The sequence below is a fragment of the Salvia miltiorrhiza genome, chromosome 1 (assembly GCF_028751815.1).
Source record: "Salvia miltiorrhiza cultivar Shanhuang (shh) chromosome 1, IMPLAD_Smil_shh, whole genome shotgun sequence".
In the NCBI taxonomy this organism is placed as follows: domain Eukaryota; kingdom Viridiplantae; phylum Streptophyta; class Magnoliopsida; order Lamiales; family Lamiaceae; genus Salvia; species Salvia miltiorrhiza.
In genome coordinates, this window is record NC_080387.1 from 57,536,570 (window position 1) to 57,551,323 (window position 14,754).

Consider the following 14,754-nt stretch of genomic DNA (forward strand, 5'->3'; position numbering starts at 1 on the left):
AGGGATCAAGGAAGTGCAGACTCTGAACGGGCGTATTACTGCTCTGAGCAGGTTCATCTCACGATCAGCAGAGCGCAGTATGCCATTCTTCAAAATCTTAAGGAAGGGAACCAAGTTTCTATGGACAGCGGAATGTCGGACGACATTCGAGGATCTCAAAGCATATCTAGCAGAGCTCCCAACTCTGACCAAGCCAGTTCCGGGAGAAACATTATAATACATAGCAGTGGGCGACGAGTCAGTTAGCTCTATGTTTATCAGAGAAGAAGGAAATCACCAGAAGCCAATCTACTTCGTCAGCAGAATATACCGAAATTTATCAAGTTATCAATTTCAATTTCAATATACCGTGTAAGTGCGGTATACCGAAACATGATAGGGTATACCGAAACCGCGGTATACCAAAATACGGTACGATATGCCGAAACTATGGTACGGTAAAAGTATGAGATTTTTTCATACCGTAATTTAAGGTATACCGGATTAAGGTATACCGTAGGTAAAGGTAAGATAAATGTATAAAATTTCTCCATACCAGAGGTAAATGTAAGGTATAAGGTATGAACAATTTATTAAGGTGTCACACCGTCTCACCCCTAGTTTAAAGACTTGTAATTATAATTTGATGATTGACTCATTTACAAAAATACAAAGTAAAACTTTTTTGGGACGAAGAGAGTATTATTTTGAAGCTTTATATTTAATTTTGATGATTTTTTTCTTTAGGGAAAACTATGTGATTGGTTCTAATCAGCGCTTGCGCTGAGCCGCCCCCTTATCATCCGGCCAATCTGATAAAATATCATTTGTTGTTACTTAAAGTGTCACTTGCAGGCATTAAAATTATCATTTTTAAGTATTATTTTTTATAGTGCTAATTGCGTGTAATATCACGAACTTTGCTCAAAATCCATTTTCCCCATGAACTTTAAAAATTCAAATTATATCAAATACTTTTATATTTGTTCAAATTGCCCATAATTTAATTCTTGATTATTCAAAACTGACCCCATCAAATCTGGAATATTCAGAATTGACCACTTCACAAAATAAATTACACAATAACCTCACATTTTTTAACTTATATATCAAAATACCCTCTAATGATTTTGTTCTTTTATAATTATAAAACATACACATCACACTCTCTCACACTCTCACCTTAAATCGTATCAGAGTGGATTTTTATTGAGGAATTATATTATAGTATTTATTTAATAATGAATCCTACGTGGGAAGAGACTTCAAAGAAAAATTATAAATCCGGACAATTATCCGAAATGTAAGACATACAGGCATTGGCGGAGCCAGAGGGGGGCAGTGGGGTCACTGGACACCCCTGGAAATTTTCAAAATTTATAGGTGTATTTTTGTCATTTCACATATATTAATAAAAAGTATAGTTTTTATTCTAATTTTTAACATGAAATAATATAACAACTTTTACATATATATATTATGAGTTCTTTCTAGTACTATATTCTTTATTTTTTATTTTTCGGTGTTTACACGGAATTAGGTTCTATTTTTTTTTTTTTTTTTGCCAATTATGAGTTCTCTCTTAGAATATACTTATAAATGTTATTGTAATAATAAAGCTATTATAGAGAGGCTCTACAACATGAAAGATAGGAAAGAATATTCATGACATTATCACGAGTATTGAGTTTTATCAAAAACACATCCTAAAATTAATATTGAAGTGATACAAAAGCATATTGGACCTTATTTTATGATTTTATTATAGCTTTATAATTATATAAAACTCATAAGAGTAATTTTGTCTGAATAATATCATGTTGGGGTTCTTTTATTATTTTGTACAAATATTGAACAGATGTGGAGGTCTTTTTATAATTTTATCTGAATGTAAGGTAGGTTTGTAATTATCATAAAAATTGATATGGGGAGTTTGAACAGTTTTGAAAGTATTTGATAATTTGTGGATTTTTTAAAGTTCGTGGGAAAAATGAATTTTAAGCAAAGTTCGTGATATTACACGCAATTAACCATTTTTTATATATACAAAATAACATTTACTTGTATAAAAAAATATCATATGTGCAGTATAATTTTTTGTTATTGAAAATGCCATTTACATGTATTAAAAGTATTATTTATTATGTATCATTTATTTTTATACAAATTATCATTTGCTTTTATAAAAAAACGGACATATATAAAAATTTATTTTAATATATGTCAAATAATTGTTTTGATATAAAAAACATGCATTAAAAAAATAAAAATATTTTATTTAATAAAAATAATTCTGAACAAATGGTGCGTTAAAATGGTTAATTGTAAAATGAAGGGTTAATTACGCCAAAAATCATGAACTATACCCCAAATTTCCAAACTTTCCACGAACTTTTTTTTATTAGCAATTCCATGAATTTAAGGGGTTGAATAATTTTTACACACTTTTCATAAATCCCAAAATTACAAACTGACATGACAATTTTTAAGTCACTTGATAAATGACATGACAATCCCAGACGGCAAGTAAAACGACGTCGTTTAGTTGAGGCTAAAACGACGTCGTTTGAGCCCAAATCCCTCTCTCTCTCTCAACTGCATCTCACGGCCGCTTTCCCAGACTCCACCGGCTTCGCCGCCCGTTCGAACCTAGCGGCAGATGGCCAACCCCACTGTGGAATCCCTCTCACCACGCTGAAAAACTGATGGAGATGAAGTTGCAGCATTATTCCCTGCATCAAAAACCCATAGAAGAACGGCTACAGGAGCTCAAACAGCGCCGCCGCCCTAGCCGAATCCCGCCGCCGGTATCTGGGCGAGGGTCCATGCGTTGTGATAGAGCGAAGTAACCTCATCGAGTGCGAGGATTCCAAGGACCGCGACGGCGCCGTGAGCTAGCCACGGGAACATCAGGATTTTGAAGGTTTGTTGTTGCTGCTTCTCTCCCGCCATGGCTGTGAATCAATGAAGCTCTCTGCTTTGATGGGAAGGTAGTGAGGAAAATTAGGGCATTAATTATTTTGATTTACGCCTCAATCTTGAGAGTGAATTTGCAGTTAAGAGATTTGATAATCCAATTGAACGATACCAACAAGTGATTGATTGGAACTGTCGTTAACTTTGTCGATGGAGCTGTCGGCGGCAATAAGTGAGGAGGCTGGCGGATCTGCGAGGGTGGTTGGGGAAGAGGAATGCGGCAGATCTGGTGATGATGGTGGGTAAAACAACGACGTCGAAGCTTTTCGGAGGCGGCGGAAAGAGAGGTGTGATGGTGGGGGAGAGAGGCGGCGGAGGAGGAGGAGCCACCTGTGGTGGCGGCTGTAATAGCTGGAGGCCATGGCTGCCGACAAGAAAGTGAATGATTTTTTGTCTATTTTTTGTTTTTTGGTTTTTTTTTTCCAAGTGTCAATTTTTTAGTCCAAGTAGGCGCCATGTCAGCTCGGAGATTCACCGGAGAAAAAAGCATGAAAAAATTGTTCAACCCCTTAAATTCATGGAATTGCTGATAAAAAAAAGTTAATGGAAAGTTTAAAAATTGGGGTATAGTTCATGATTTTTGGCGTAATTAACCTTAAAATAAATGACGAACTTATGCTTATTTTGCAAATTCGACCTCAATTTTAAACCTTTGCAAATAAAAATCAAATTTTTATAAGTTTTATTATTATGTGGAATAATCTATAATAATAATGTGTATATTGATTTTTATTATCAAATAATACAAAATTATTTAATAACTATAATTATTTAATGTGGAGTATGTTTTTAAATTCGAAATTTTATTGAGTAATTGATATTTATGTTTAAACCATATTTTGCATTTATTTATATTTTGACTCTGTTTAATATTTATATTTATATTTATTTATTTAAAATATCATTTAATTTGATTTCACCGTGCATCGCACGGATGGTCGTACTAGTTTCCTACAAAAGAGAATTTCACTATTTCTCATTCTTCATTTTAACTTCAAGGATAAATAATATTATCACATAATCCTCAAATATCTTTCACCAACACAATTTATATACTTATTTTGTTTTATTTGATCGATAAATTTATCATGGCAAAAATGTGGGATCATAAAAAAATCCCCTCCTTGCAGTGAAATAAGGAATGAGAAATGGTGAAACTCTCTTGTAAAACATGAGAAAAAATAAATGAGATATTTAAAGGGTGTTTTTTTTGTTATCATTTATTTTTTTCATGTTAAATTTATAAATCAAAGAAAACATATTTTATTACATTATTTTTAATTTATGTGTTTAAAATAGCGGGACATTACTGATGGAATGAAGGAAGTATATTTTAAATAAATGTGAACATAAAATTACAACGTAAAGTGTTTTTCATCGAAATTTATCGTGTTAGACGAGCTTAATTAAAATTGAAGTACTGGCATGCTTGTCTTAAATTTTCACACTAAAGAACATTTTTCGAAATATCTAAATACATTCGAGATTCGCCAAATACGAAATTTACAAATTCCAATCGAGGGCAATTATTTGTCTCTTTATCACCCTCAAATATTTCAAAAAGATTGAACGAAACCGCTACTGTCATTGTCGTCCTCACTAGTCACCTGAAAATGTTTTTAATTTGCTGGAAAAACATGAAATTGGGCCATAGTTGTGATTTGGACCCAATTCGCATTCAATTGATCTGTGTTTGTAATTTTCTTTTCAATAGAATTTTTTGTCAATGGCAATTTTGGGATGCAATTAGCAAAGTGGGAAAACGAGAGAATTAGATAGAGCAACGTGGAAAAGAGTGTTTGATTGCTCGATATTAAATTGTTATGATATTATTAGAGATTTATTAATTTGGGATTAATTTTATTATATGAGTAGATCAAAAACATTAAACAATGAATAATTATACGTGTTGTTATCTTTAAATTAAGCATCGAACTGTATTCACGGTATATGATGTCTTAAGACTAATCCCACAAATCGGACCGATGTATTTTGGAAGATTGTTTGTAGATTTAATTATATCCTGTGATGAAATAATAATATGGTATTCAACCACCAACAAAATCTACATCATACAGTTCCTCCATTTTATTGCAAGTATCTGAATCATAAATTTGGAATTTTATATTCGTTACGAAATAATATTATGCAATCGAAAACAAGATTTATTAGATTATTGCTGTAACAAAATATAATAACGAAATTCCAAAAGAAATTGAAGTTATTTAGGTGCCAAAGTAATGTAAATGGATATGGATGAGCTCATCAAAATGCCCTATAAGAATGAGTCGAATAATCTTAAATAAAAAATTGCCCAACCTTTATGAAAGCTGCAATTTGCTGGAAAGTCTCTATTTTAATAGGTTGGAAATCCAAAAATAATAACTACTGTATCTCCGTATATAAACAAAAATAGTGTATAATTTAAACAATGCAAGTTGGCGTTACACAGAAATTTACACAACAAATGTAATCCAATTCGAAGAAGAGAGCGAAGACTTGCGTAATTTGACGACCAACGGCCAACGGGAAACGGAGTCACACTAATTTATACAGCGCTGTTACATTTTGATTTTAAATAATTTTATTATAATATAAACTGTTAGTTAAACAACTCTCACTAAACCCTAATCATTTAAATACTTAGCGCACACACGCGCACACACATTCCTCGCTGTCCTTCCTCTCCCGGTGTCTCTCCTCGCTTGTCTCTCTCTCTCTAAACCCTAGAAAGAGAAATCAATACGAATAATTCCATCACGGAATCTTCTTCTCCTGGGGTTTAGATTTTTATTCGCCCTTCGTTTCTCCGTCCTTGTTTTGTGGCTATAGAATTGCGGGATGGATCTCCCGAGTTTGGCTTTGATCCTGCAGGGTGCACTCAGCACCAATCCTGACCAACGGAGGGCCGCTGAAGAGAGTCTCAATCAGGTTCTGTTTTTGATTGCTTCTGCTTCAGTTTTCATTGATTGTGTTTTTCATTTCTTGGTTAGAAGATTGTAGGAGCTATGATGAACTGGGTGGCAATTTACTTTCACAGTTTGCATGATTGATGATTGATGCTTGTTGCTGGAAATGAGTGAGGAATGACTCTTGTGTATCTTTGGTGTACCTTTTGCAGATTCAGTATGCGCCGCAGCATTTAGTGAGGCTGTTGCAGATCATAGTAGAAGTCAGCTGCGATATAGCGGTTAGACAAGTCGCTAGCATTACCTTCAAGAATTTCATTGCTAAAAATTGGGTTTCTCATGAAGCAGGTACGTTTAGGAATCCGTGGCAAAAAAGTTTTATCGTTTGAATCTTTTCCTGTCAGGAGTTCTATTTTTGGTTTCAGATTCTTGGGATACTTGGAAATAGTGAATGGACGAGTTAATTTGAATATTTATTTGCAATGTTTTTTTGAAGTAGTGGTTTGATATCTTGGCCAAGAAATTTGAGATAAAACTTTCTACTAACTTTATAGGGTCTAGTTGCAAGCCAAACTATCCTTGTATCTATCTGTCTGTAAGACCACACATAATACTCAAGGATTGGAATTCTTCAGAGAGTTCCATCTAAAGTAATAAAAGATTATGCCTTTCAGATCTGTTCCGAGCATTTGCAGCTCCTTCTTCCTGGAGATTTACTGCAGACATTAGTAGTTTTCTCTTGTCTATCTCTCAGGAGCTGGCATTGTTCATTTTAATGAAGCAAACTGATAGTTTTAGATACAAATCTATTTGTGCTAGCCAAATTATGTTTATGTTTTGATGAACTTCTATTTGATACTAAAATAAATCTTGTTACACGGGGTTGTAGGCCAACAATCAAGGATCTTGCCTGAGGACAAGGAAGTTGTGAGACAGAACATACTGAACTTTATTGCTCAGGTTCCACCAATTTTAAGGTACCATTACCTTTACCTACTTTACTGTTGGCTTGTTAATTGGGTGCTGGTTGTGTTCTTAAACTATGCCTTTTGATGATACAATTTGATTAGAAGCACATTTACGTCAAAGCAGCAATGACACTTGAATAAGCTGGTGTAGAATGTCTGTTTAGATCACTAACTTTGGAATTTAATCCATTCTTAAACAGAGCACAGCTGGGTGAGTGCTTGAAAACAATTGTACATGCAGATTACCCAGAACAATGGCCAGCTCTTTTGCACTGGGTGAAGCATAATTTGCAGGATCAGCAAGTTTATGGAGCTTTGTTTGTGCTTAGGATTCTCTCCAGGAAATACGAGTGAGTTCATATGTTGTTTTCTGTCTGAAATATATATCATGTGGTGAAAACCATGGCATTGTTAATTGTGGTAAAAGTGGTTGATGCAGGAAGTGTTTGGTTATAAACTAGGAACAATAATTTTTAAGATGAAGAAACATATGACTTATTTCAATTGATGGATATGCTGGCATTATGGTCATGCTTGTGCTGACTGTGTTTGTCATTTTCAGGTTTAAATCAGATGACGAGAGATTACCAGTTAATCACATTGTGGAAGAAACATTTCCCAATCTCCTTAATATATTTAACCGGCTCGTTCAGGTTGCTAACCCCTCGATTGAAGTAGCAGATTTGATCAAGCTGATTTGCAAAATATTTTGGTCATCTATCTATGTAAGCACATCTCCTTTGGTTCAAGCTTATTTTCTAGGCTGCTAGTTGAAGTTTGTTGTATTAGAGCATTTATTATTATTATTGTTGTTGTTGTTATTGCTATTGTTATTATTATTTACCTGGTAATACTTTGCAGCCATTGAGATAAAGAGCTTGTGCATGACAAATGTGTAGATCTTACCCATTTCCTCTGGATTGTCACGTCCTTTTCTAACTCACCATGGGCAGATGTATCATCACATTTTGCTTATTAAAATGAACTTTTTGTTAGCTACCATTTATTTGATTTCTTTGTGAAAGCCTTACCAAAACAGATCTGTATTTGGCATCAAGTTTAGTACATTTGATTCCTGCAACATCCTACTCTTGTCATCTCTCTCAACTACTCCGGTACCTTTAATGCCAGTTGGAGATCCCAAAGCAGTTATTTGATCCAAATGTATTCAATGGCTGGATGATTCTTTTCTTGAATATATTGGAGAGGCCTGTCCCTGCAGAAGGACAACCTGAAGATCCCGAGCTACGAAAAACATGGGGATGGTGGAAAGTAAAGAAGTGGACTGTTCACATATTAAACCGCCTTTACACTCGGTAGGTTCTTATCTATCGTCATTCTATGACCATGGAGTTGGACTTGATTTCATTAATGCTCCTGTTTTCCCTTGCTTCTCCCAGGTTTGGGGATGTAAAACTTCAAAACCCAGAAAACAAAGCTTTTGCCCAAATGTTCCAGAAGAATTATGCAGGGAAGATTTTGGAGTGCCATCTAAATTTGTTAAATGTGATCCGTGTTGGAGGCTATTTGCCTGACAGAGTTATCAATCTTATCTTGCAATATCTTAGCAATAGGTTCGTAATCAATCTTGTGTTTGTGTTTTACTTTATTACTCTCTCAATTCCTTCCCCAGCCTGTTTTCGTGAGCATATATTTATCTCTGTGTATGAGATAGGGGACTTTAGTACCTACCCACTATTGTCTAGAATGGGCAGCAACAAACTATGGTGCAAGCACATAAATATTTATTACGATTTACGATTAGTCGATTACCAATACTCTGGGCATGAGCAGTATGATTGAGGAATATGTGGGTAACAACTTTTAAAATAAATCCAAGTGTAATTTATGAAAATGAACTCGTACCCCAATTGTTGAGTTAATTTCAAATTTGAAGTTTATATAAGAGTAGATTATTAGAGGCTAAATGTAGTTTTTCTGTCCTCTAGTTGTAGTAAAGTGAAGATTGTGCTTTTGTTTTGTCCCAACTGACAGATCTTAATAACAAAAAGAACGAATTATTCCATCGCTAGATATTCCATTTAATTCGCACATACCATGTCAGAGGGTCGATCCTGAGTTTACCTAAGACTAATATTCACAATATTAAAATATCTCCGCTTTGTTTTCTCCTAAATAATGTGAGCAGCTTGAAGCTAATGTACCCTTGTGCTTGCTTGTGCTTGTGCTTGTGCTTGAGTTTGTTTGATTGCAATTCCCTTTGAGCAAAATTTGTATCTATCAGGTTTATTCCTTGATACTTGAACCAAGTTTGCAAATATTAATGCACGTTTGAAGGTTTTTAAATACTTTCTGATCACTTTTTTCCTTATACATATAAAGGTTACTGGCTTTTAGATTATTTGTTGAGAAGTCTGACAATTCTGTTGTTCCAATGATCTTTACAAGCCTTATCTGATGTTCCAACTATTGTGCAGTATCTCGAAAAGTAATATGTATAGTCAGCTGCAACCAAGACTTGATGTTGTTCTTTTCGAGATCATATTTCCCCTGATGTGCTTCAGTGACAACGATCAAAGGCTCTGGGATGAAGACCCCCATGAGTATGTGAGGAAAGGATATGGTGAGTTAACACTGTCATCTCATTTTTAGTTTTCTTTTTTTTTGCTTGGATATTGGAACCGTATTTAATATTTGTACCTTTTTGTAGACATAATTGAGGATTTATACAGTCCTAGAACTGCTGCAATGGATTTCGTCAGTGAGTTGGTAAGGAAACGTCAAAAGGAGAATCTTCAAAAGTTCTTATTGTTTATTGTAGAGGTTTTTAAGAGGTATGTAAATCATGGTACTTATTATTAATCGAGTGATACAAATAAGTTGTATTTGATTGATGGAAATGTATCCACTTATCTTAAATTAGATATGATGAGGCAGCACCAGAATATAAGTCCTTCAGACAGAAAGATGGTGCTCTTCTTGCTATTGGAGCTTTGTGTGACAAACTAAAGCAAACAGAACCATACAAATCTGAGCTGGAGCGTATGCTTGTACAGCATGTTTTCCCCGAGTTTAGCAGTCCTGTAGGGCATCTTAGAGCCTAAGGTTAGATTCACTTTTCGTTTTGTTTCTACCTTCTTGAGGTTCTAACTGCTGTTGAAGCTAATTAATTTTTAAGTCCAGCTCTGTTTGCTCCAATGTAGTCCTGTGAAGACTGATGCATAATATGATAAGCAAAGTGTAAAATTAAAGGAATTTTAATGTCTATTTCTTGTAAAATACGCAGCTATTGTAACACTTGATTTATGATATTGTGCATTTCTGCTTTTCCTTTGGAAATATGCCGTATTCTAGGCTGCATGGGTTGCAGGACAATATGCATACATCAATTTTTCCGACCCAAACAACTTCCGAAGAGCATTACACAGCGTTGTTGCTGGGATGCGTGACCCGGAACTTCCTGTTCGTGTTGATTCTGTCTTTGCCCTGCGATCTTTTGTGGAAGCCTGCAGTGGTACATTTGCCTGGCTTTCTATTGCTTTATGTTTATCTGGACTTGTCACTGACTCAAATATTATTTTAATTGACAGACTTGGGTGAGATCCGCCCAATTCTTCCACAACTACTTGATGGTATATAAGTCCTATCACCCTCTCAAAAAATTCAAAGTCCTATCACTATTGGTCTTTATCCAACATGGTGCATGCTAACTGAGTTTCTTTTTCTTCTTAAATCTTATCAGAGTTTTTTAAACTTATGAATGAGGTTGAGAATGAAGATCTTGTGTTTACACTCGAGACAATAGTTGATAAGTTTGGAGAGGAGATGGCTCCATATGCCCTTGGGCTATGCCAAAACTTGGTAATGCTAATCTGCCTGCATATGAGTATGTTGACGTCATTTCTGTTGTCCTTTTAATGATTACTATTTGATTTTCAGGCTGCTGCATTTTGGAAATGCATGAATACCGCCGAGGCAGATGAGGAAGGTGATGATCCTGGTGCTTTGGCTGCTGTTGGTTGCTTGCGTGCCATAAGCACAATCCTCGAGTCGGTCAATAGCTTGCCTGATCTATTTATTCACATTGAGCCTACTTTACTGCCAATAATGCGCAGAATGCTGACTACTGATGGACAAGGTAGCTGTCATATGCTCATTATGCTTAGTCATTACTTTGTGTATTTTGATCTCAATACATCTCACTTTGCTGCTACAATTTGTCAAAACTTGTATTTCTTAATCTCAAGTAGCAATTCAATTGCAACCATCATTATATCTAGTATAATTCATAATCGTACCCGTTCTTTGTACTTGTCATATCTTTAGATTTAGATGATACAATAATCTTAAGGTCAACCGCTCTTTGTACACCTTCCACTAACATGTTAATCGAGGATTTGCCACATATGGGATATGGCCATGTTTGGTCTTGTTTGTACCTGACAAAACCATGTTCGATCTCTCTCTCTAATCTTATCTTCTGTTGTACCTTAAATCATTACTAATCCTCGCGATCCTAATTCTATCCTTACTGGTGTTTTTCGACTTGATACATAGGTATTCTAAATGCATCTTTATGAATCTTTGTCATGAAATTTAGAAAGGACTTTGACGATATTCCTGTGTCTTATAAATCGATGAGATAATTTATGCACGAAGTGGTTTGATTGGTATACCTGAGATTGAAGTGATATCAGATGGTCTTTTAAATGCTAATCTCTAATCATTCCTCTTTATTGTTTCATTGAATGCATTTTTTCAGAGGTCTTTGAGGAAGTTTTGGAGATAGTGTCATATATGACTTTCTTCTCACCTACTATATCACTCGAGATGTGGAGCCTTTGGCCATTGATGATGGAAGCGCTGGCTGATTGGGCCATTGATTTTTTCCCAAGTATGCTGCAATTTTCTGGCAAAGCCTTTATTCATCACTACATGGCTGTGTATTCTGTTGTGTTTGTTTATTATGCTTTTTTAATAATTAATAACCCTTTGTCTTTTCTGTTGTGCTTGTGATGCATGTATTTTCTTTTAGTTTGGTACTGCCCAAAGGATGTAAATTCTTCTGTAACTATAGTTTTGATCCTGTTGATGTTATGCCCCCCACTTGTATTGAACTATGAAGAGACTGAGATGTTAGATCACTTCGTTTAGCTTCCCTTACACCTTGTTATTTTTGTGGAATTCTCAGATATCTTAGTTCCATTAGATAACTACATATCAAGAAGTACAGCACATTTTCTCACATGCAAGGAACCGGATTACCAGCAAAGCCTTTGGAACATGATTTCATCTGTAAGTTAGTGCTTTATCAAATTTATCCCTTACCCAGTTGATTGTTTCAGGACTAATGATTTATGCTAATCATGCAGGTCATGGGTGATAAAAATCTGGAAGACGGTGATATTGAGCCAGCACCTAAGCTCATTCAAGTATTATTCCAGAACTGCAGAGGTCAGGTTGATCACTGGGTTGAGCCTTACTTGAGAATAAGTGTGGAGCGCTTGCGTCGTACTGACAAGCCTTACTTGAAATGCCTATTGATGGAAGTGGTAAGGATGTCCATGCTTTTCTCGTGTTCATTTCCAGGCTATCTGGCTATACGTATGTAAACTTTGGGATGTTACAAATGACATGTCAGTGTGGATCTTGCGATATTTTATTTACTGCCTCTGGCCAATTGTCTGATAAAGATAAGGGTAATGGCTTTTGACAGGTTGCTGATGCTTTGTACTATAATGCATCATTGACCCTCAACATACTGCAAAAGCTTAATGTTGCCACCGAAGTTTTCAATCTCTGGTTCCAGATGTTGCAACAAACAAAGAAAAGTGGAGCACGAGCTAATTTTAAAAGGTACTTGTATATCTTCTTGGTTGTATCTGAACCCTGCTTAATGCTGAAAAGTTACTTATATATCTTTGTGCTTGCAGAGAACACGATAAAAAGGTATGCTGTTTGGGATTGACATCATTGCTTCCTCTTCCTGCTGATCAGCTACCAGGAGAAGCATTGGAACGTGTTTTTAAGTCTACTCTTGATCTGCTTGTTGCGTATAAGGATCAAGTAGCAGGTTCATGCTTTTATTACTTCATCTGCTGCTAATTTTTCAAATTGCTTTTCAGGCCTGCTTTTTTCATCTGCAGATCATCCCTGTTCTGTGGATTATCAATTTCTATATTGTATGTGTGTTTTTACTTCGTTTCTTTGAACAGAGGCTGCTAAGGAGGAGGAAGAAGATGGTGACGAAGAAGATGATGATATGAGCAATTTTCAAAGTGATGATGAGGAAGATGGTGATGATACCGACAAAGAGATGGGGGTTGATGCTGAGGATGGTGACGAAGCTGAGAGCCTTAAACTTCAGAAGTTGGCTGCCAGGGTGGGTAATTTAGAAAAATTTGAATTGTATTTGAGATCCTTCTATTCTCTAGGTGAGCCAGGTTCAGATGAGAATTGTAGTCGAGAATTGAATAAGATGATGAAGTCTGTGTTAAATTGTAAGACTTAAGTTTCGTTTATAATGTAATGTACTATACAAATAAATTAGGCATAGATTGTAGGACATGAAGCTTGTATCGTATTAGGAAACAAGATAGATTCTTAAAAGTCATAGATTTTGTGATGCTGCTTTCTGAAAATATTCATGTTGTTATCACTAACTGGATGCAGGCTAAGGCTTTCCGTAGCACTGAATTTGATGATGAAGATTCAGATGATGATTTCAGTGATGACGAAGAATTGCAATCACCAATTGATGATGTTGACCCTTTCATTTTCTTTGTGGATACTATCAAAGGTAAGCTGCTGCTGTTTATGCTATTTTGTAGCCAAATATTTTCTTACTTGGGGGTATCCTAATTCCTGCTGTGTTTTGTTCTGAAGTCCTGCAAGCATCGGATCCCTTGAGGTTCCAGAACATTAGCCAAACACTTGATTTTCATTATCAGGCTCTTGCAAATGGTGTTGCGCAGCATGCTGAACTAAGAAGGGTGGAGATTGAAAAGAAAAAATTGGAGAAGGCTACAGGTGCAGTTGCTGCTGCTTCATGATAGTCGTCGGATCCCTCTGAATTTTTTGGTCAGTCACAATGTTGAAGGAAGCTGATGGTCGTCCAATTTCCTATTTTCTGGGGTTGCTCAATTGTGGCTCTTGGGGTCTATGATTATGTGGTCAATCAGGTTCTAGCATTTCCCAAGGTATCTATCTCAATGGGGCCTCGGATCCTGGCATCGATTAGCTAGGTGCCGTTTTGGTAAATGATTGTCTTGTGAATTGGTTCTTCTACATCAGAAGGTTCCAATTGCCTGCCTGTTGGTCCTTGCAGGTGTCCATTTGTACCATTCTTATACAAATGACAGTTTCTCGTCAAGGTAAAAAAAAAAGTTCATACTTTTGAAATCCTTTCTGTTTTGGTTCGGCAGGTAGAGTGAAATGCATATGCATCCTCAGTCGTGTCTTGATAGGTAGTCGGTTGCTGTACTTTGTATTTTTTTTGGATGGGTCGCGTCCTAAAATTTTTGTCTCTGGATGTTGTTGTGCCTATTTATTTTTTCCAGCGTTGGTCTGTCTAGTTGAGAGGTTCTGATCTTTCGCGAGGTGCAGTGCATAGCTGAATTTTCTGCGGAATGTAAACCGACTGTATTCTTTTCACCTGTGTCGTCACTTTTGGGAGAGAAAAAAATATTCAATTTATTCTCGCCGTTTGTACCTCGTCTCTCTTGCTTTCGCTTTGTTTTTTGCTCGTGGTTGTCCATCTTTATTCATTTGTTTGTAATTAAAGTACTTATTCAGCTCAACAATAAACGTATTGATTGTGTTTTTCAGTCTGTACCTTTGATCTTTACCAACGCTTAAGCCATCTTCTGCCAACACTCTTTCTATAGCAAACCATTAATATTGGTTTACTAGTGATCCTATTGGTATGATGCATTTGGCTTCTTTATTATAAGATTCATAAT

At 35.7% G+C, this 14,754-nt stretch overlaps 1 protein-coding gene across 1 annotated transcript; it reads left to right on the plus strand.

Annotated features, from left to right (window-relative positions):
* Window positions 1–5,609: 5,609 nt before the first annotated feature.
* Window positions 5,610–14,619, plus strand: LOC130998050 (importin beta-like SAD2). Its single transcript, XM_057923489.1, has 22 exons — window positions 5,610–5,886; window positions 6,077–6,212; window positions 6,754–6,841; window positions 7,033–7,182; window positions 7,395–7,557; window positions 7,964–8,148; window positions 8,233–8,406; window positions 9,271–9,416; window positions 9,504–9,627; window positions 9,717–9,891; window positions 10,148–10,307; window positions 10,384–10,425; window positions 10,536–10,654; window positions 10,733–10,931; window positions 11,556–11,687; window positions 11,985–12,088; window positions 12,166–12,345; window positions 12,510–12,649; window positions 12,727–12,866; window positions 13,009–13,175; window positions 13,466–13,592; window positions 13,679–14,619. The coding sequence occupies exons 1-22, from the start codon at window positions 5,797–5,799 to the stop codon at window positions 13,843–13,845; spliced, it is 3,108 nt and encodes a 1,035-aa protein (XP_057779472.1). The 5' UTR covers window positions 5,610–5,796; the 3' UTR covers window positions 13,846–14,619.
* Window positions 14,620–14,754: the final 135 nt, after the last annotated feature.